General features: G+C 47.6%; 1 protein-coding gene across 1 annotated transcript in view; it reads right to left on the bottom strand.

Moving 5' to 3' along the window:
• LOC108797015 (neurogenic locus notch homolog protein 1-like) overlaps positions 1–5524 on the bottom strand; it is a 62132-nt gene that overhangs the window by 25232 nt on the left and 31376 nt on the right. Inside the window, 3 exon segments of the mRNA XM_018568581.1 lie at positions 217–330; positions 2055–2203; positions 2487–2679. Coding sequence (XP_018424083.1) covers positions 217–330; positions 2055–2203; positions 2487–2679 — 456 coding nt within the window.

The raw sequence follows: 5524 nt of genomic DNA, 5'->3' as shown, positions 1-5524 counted from the left end.
TTGGTGGTGGGGGGGGGGGGGGGGGGGGGGGGTAGGGACCCATTACTGGAGTTATGCTTAAATCAAAAGCAGTTTTAGAAGTAATAATAGCAAACTGCACACATACAACAGTGTAAGTCATCCGGCATTTTTACATTTACGAAGTCTATAATGCAACAGGAAACGTTCTGGGGGTGGGGTGTGTATGGTATATAGATGGGCTTGAACCAAACTCACCTGTATATGGCAGAGTACACAGACAGCTATATCCGGCAATGCCATCCACACACGTTCCTCCATTCAGGCAAGGAGCTGGGGCACACTCATTAATATTAGTCTCACAAAAGTTACCTGTATGGGAAGAAGAATATTTGAATACACCAAATGTGACATAAAAGGATGATGGATGCAAAGAGAACCCACCAAGGATAGGCATTTGTAGTAATCTTAAGCTCTACTCTTAAATCGGTATAGTAGCATAACCCTGTCTCTCAGGCATAGTAGTCTGTCCTGTTATTAAGGTTCACCACACACGTCCCAATCTGTCTGCACAACCTCCTTTAAGATGTAGTGCAAGGACCTGCCTGACTTGATACTGATTAATTGGTTAGATTAGGTAGGTCCTCATATTACATGGAGTGGATCCTCAGACTGGAATCCATTGTGGGCTGCTGTGCTGTAAAGAAGCTCCATCCACATGTGCATTGCTTGTATAGCTCCCATGCGTGCCGTAGAGGTGTCAGGAGCCAGAATGTGAGGTCACTCAGGTCCAGGCACCTCTACAGGACACGCAAGGGAGCAGTAAGCAATGCACGTATGGATGGAGCTCCCTCGCGGCCATAGCCCCAGCCCACCCCACCTCAAGCTGACACTCGGTGGATGGACCTCCCTTGTGGCCATAGCCCCAACCTACCCCAAGCTGACACTCGGCACCGGGCAGCAAATTTTGAATGGCTGCTTAGTGCGAGAACTGACTGTGCTGCGCTAGGAGGAGGCAGAGGAGCCTCTCACCTAGAAAAGTGGAAGGTATGCGGCGACCCACTGAACACGGGGTCACAACCCACCAGTTGAGAACCAAGGCGTAAAGGGTCAGTTCACCTTTATAATAAAATTTGCATTACAGTCAGGAGGCCCCAATAGCTGACAAACCGTGGTGCTGTGTAGAGAAATTGAGCTTTCTGCACCTAAAGACCATAGCAGCACGCATTCAAACCGCACATGTGTTAAGAGTACAATAATTATTATTACATAGTATTTATATAGTGCGAACAGTTTGTGCAGCACTTTACAATGTAAGGAAGACATTACAATACAATTCAGGACAAGATGGTAAGGAGGGCCCTGCACCTGGGGGCTTACAATCTAAAAGAGGAGGGGGAAATGATACATGAGGAGGGAGCTGTGAGGGGATGAATTATTTGAGAATGTGATGGTTCAGTGGTTAGGTTGAGGTGGGATAGGCTTCCCTGAAGAGATGAGTCTTTAGGTAGGGAATGCCTAAAGACAGTCAAGGTGGGAGATAGACAGACAGGTTGGGGTAAAGAGTTCCAGAGGATGGGAGAGACTCTAGAGAAGTCCTGGAGGCGAGTATGGGAGGAGTTGACTAGGGAGCTGGAAAGCAGGAGGTCTTTGGATGAGCGGAGTGGACGGTTAGGGTGATATTTTGAGACAAGGTCTGAGATATATCCGGGGGCAGAGTTGTGGACGGCTTTATAAGCGACTGTTAATATTTTTAATTTTATCCTTTGGATGAGTGGAAGCCAGTATAGGGATTGGCAGAGGGGGGTTGCAGACACTGAGCGGTTGGTCAAGTGGATGAGTCTGGCAGCTGCATTCATGATAGACTAAAGGGGGGATAGCCTGTGTAGTGGAAGGCCAATGAGGAGGGAGTTGCAATAGTCAAGACGAGATAATAATGTGAATAATGTGACGAGAGAATAATGTGTGCTGTGTTTCAGCCCTAAAGGATAAGCTGACTTATGAAAGATTTTTGACTGGCCCAATATCTGCAATACATTCGTCTTTGTAAAAACTCAACCTGAAAAAAATGACTTAAGTTTAAGTGGCGACTTTACCTCGGAAGCCCTCCCGGCAGCGGCAGACTGGTCGTCCAAGATGGTCAGTGCAACTTCCTCCATTCTGACAGGTGCTGGCAGTACAAACGTCACTGCTCCGCCGGTCACACGACCGGCCGGACCAGCCCTGGTGACATTCGCATGCATATCTAAGACAAGGACAAACACCAAGAGCATAGATTAAGGAATGTGCAAAGTTAAAGAAATACCAGCTCAAAACTAGTTAAAAACTAACCACACACAACCGAGAGTCACTAAAAATGATTCCTATGGACAGAAAGTGTTGGAAAAGCGCCATTTACATGGGTTATGTTTATTTCTCAACGTTGATTTAAATAATAAGTTAGTGGAAGCAAACCAAACAAATCCATACAGAAAAGAAGACTATGCTTTACAAAGAAGTTTCCAGGATGATATCCCGGCAGTACTTACACCTCATTGACTTTGCGGCACACACCATGGAGACACGTAGGAGTGCATAGCTGGGTGGGGTTACACAGAGAGTCGCGGGGTCCACCACCCTCAGGACAAACACAGCGGAAACCATTCTGTGTCACCTGACAGACTCCCCCAGATCGACATGGGTTGGATGCACATGGAGACACCTCTATGTTACAGAGCGGACCTAGAAGAGACAATATTGGAACGGCATTAACACATGATCAGGAAAGCATCCTGGTGTGCACCACAGAGAGGGTTCAGTCAATTTATAGGACTTATTGGAGATACCAAAACTGGGTGACTCCATTATAGTGGTCATGACTCAAACCAAAGTCTGGAAAATAAAGATGGGGTGGAGAGAGAGAGAAACAAAAAGAGGGAGAGAGGAAAAGAAGAAAGAGGGGAAAGCACGGGAGAAAGGGAGGAGAGGGAAGGAAAGAGATGGGGTGGAGAGGGAAGGAAAGAAAAGGAGTGAGAGGGAAGAAAAAGGAAGACAAGGGAAGGAAGACGAGGGAAGACGAGGGAAGGAAGACGAGGGAAGGAAGAAAAAGGAAGACGAGGGAAGGAAGAAAAAGGAAGACGAGGGAAGGAAGAAAAAGGAAGACGAGGGAAGGAAGGAAAGAAAAGAGGGAAGGAAGGAAAGAAGGAAAGAGAGAGGGAAGGAAGGAAAGAAGGAAAGAGAGAGGGAAGGAAGGAAAGAAGGAAAGAGAGAGGGAAGGAAGGAAGGAAGGAAAGAGAGAGGGAAGGAAGGAAGGAAGGAAAGAGAGAGGGAAGGAAGGAAGGAAGGAAAGAGAGGGAAGGAAGGAAGGAAAGAGAGGGAAGGAAGGAAGGAAAGAGAGGGAAGGAAGGAAGGAAAGAGAGGGAAGGAAGGAAGGAAAGAGAGGGAAGGAAGGAAGGAAAGAGAGGGAAGGAAGGAAGGAAAGAGAGGGAAGGAAGGAAGGAAAGAGAGGGAAGGAAGGAAGGAAAGAGAGGGAAGGAAGGAAGGAAAGAGAGGGAAGGAAGGAAGGAAAGAGAGGGAAGGAAGGAAGGAAAGAGAGGGAAGGAAGGAAGGAAAGAGAGGGAAGGAAGGAAGGAAAGAGAGGGAAGGAAGGAAGGAAAGAGAGGGAAGGAAGGAAGGAAAGAGAGGGAAGGAAGGAAGGAAAGAGAGGGAAGGAAGGAAGGAAAGAGAGGGAAGGAAGGAAGGAAAGAGAGGGAAGGAAGGAAGGAAAGAGAGGGAAGGAAGGAAGGAAAGAGAGGGAAGGAAGGAAGGAAAGAGAGGGAAGGAAGGAAGGAAGGAAAGAGAGTGAAGGAAGGAAGGAAAGAGAGTGAAGGAAGGAAGGAAAGAGAGTGAAGGAAGGAAGGAAAGAGAGTGAAGGAAGGAAGGAAAGAGAGTGAAGGAAGGAAGGAAAGAGAGTGAAGGAAGGAAGGAAAGAGAGTGAAGGAAGGAAGGAAAGAGAGGGAAGGAAGGAAGGAAAGAGAGGGAAGGAAGGAAAGAGAGGGAAGGAAGGAAAGAGAGGGAAGGAAAGCAAGAAAGAGGGAAGGAGAGAAAGAGCAAAAGGAAAGCAAGAAAGAAAGACCGAAAGAAAAAGAGAAAAATAAAGTGAGAGAAAAAAATATAAATTGAGGAAGGAAAGAGAAAGAAAAGAACACAATTTTATTGTCAGTCGAGATTAATAAGAAGCAACCAGCAGATATCAGCGGATGTAAAAACTACAACACCCAGCATGAGGTCAGCCAAAGAGCCCAATATGCATGCTGCAACTTGCAGTTCTTCAGTGTCCAGAGATCTGCTGCTTGTCCATTTATGGCCTTAGACCTCTTTCCACTACCAAGCCCTTCCACTTCTTTAATGTCCTACTATGTTGTTTTTTCCCCCCAAACACCATCTGCTCTTTATTAAAAAGATCTTCCATCTACCACTGGCTGACCATTTATGGTTCTCAGAACGGAGAGAGATATGTTGTTGTTGTAAGAAGAAAAAAAATAGATCTTCCTCCATTAGCACAGAAATAGATTTAGGAAAACATAGTTCAGTCCAGGAAAAGCGCCCGGAGCATGAACTGACAGTCTGTCCCCGACACTGAAATAACCAGCCGAGGGGTCAACCAGCATCAGCTGTGTACACATCACACCAGTGCAGCTGGCAGCTAGAAGTGTCCATCTCCCCCTGGCATCTCATCGGTGCATTGCCAGACCAAGTCCATACATGACCGGTCCTTGTACTGACTAAAGATTGGTCGACTTTCACAAGCTATAGAACAGGTGGCGTCAGTCTACTGTGAAGGTGGTCTCAGACTGGTCACCATTATGCCGGTCACCATGTATGCTCTGCAGTCTAATGTTAACAATTTCTGGGAGTTTGGCCATTTTGTAGACAATATTGTGTAGACAGAAATCTGCTCCTGCATGGTCAACCCGGCCAGGTGTCACCTAGCCTCCCCTTTGTTTTGTACTGTTTAGGCCTCATTCTCACAGGATTCGGCCGCCACCTACAGCTCCGTACTGCGTGCACGGCCGTATCGGGCAGCTCCCGGGAAAGACAGGTGCTGCGTGTGATTAGAACGCAGCCCCCGTCCTTCTCTATGGGACTACATGGCCACACGCCCCCCTCAAGTGCACGTCCGTGCGGGTGCGTTTCCTGGCTCGGATGCAGACAGGATCCATCCTGTCAACGTACGAGTACGCTCACCTGCACGGACGTGCAGGGCGGGTGAGCGTAGGGCGGCGTACGGCCGCACAGTCCCCCATAGAGAAGGACAGGGGCTGCATACTAATCACACGCAGCACCTGTCCTTCCTGGGAGCTGCCCGATACGGCCGTGCACGCAACACGGAGCTGTACGTGCCGGCCGATTCCCGTGTGAATGGGGCCTTAATGTACCTTTGGATGCTTTTTATTATATCTGTATAAAACAAACCTGTTGATCTTGTCAAAAATTCACAGCTGTCCCGTGTCCTCTGCACATTTCCTGTGTTATCTCAAAGTGCCCTCTTCCTTCTTATCATGGACTACAGAATGATTAACCTTTATGTTGTGGCATCGCTTCATTA

Source organism: Nanorana parkeri, unplaced genomic scaffold (genome assembly GCF_000935625.1).
Source record: "Nanorana parkeri isolate BGI_ZX_2015 unplaced genomic scaffold, ASM93562v1 scaffold1212, whole genome shotgun sequence".
NCBI classification, from domain to species: domain Eukaryota; kingdom Metazoa; phylum Chordata; class Amphibia; order Anura; family Dicroglossidae; genus Nanorana; species Nanorana parkeri.
Note: the sequence above shows the minus strand (reverse complement) of the source record. Positions and strands in the feature narration are given on the sequence as shown.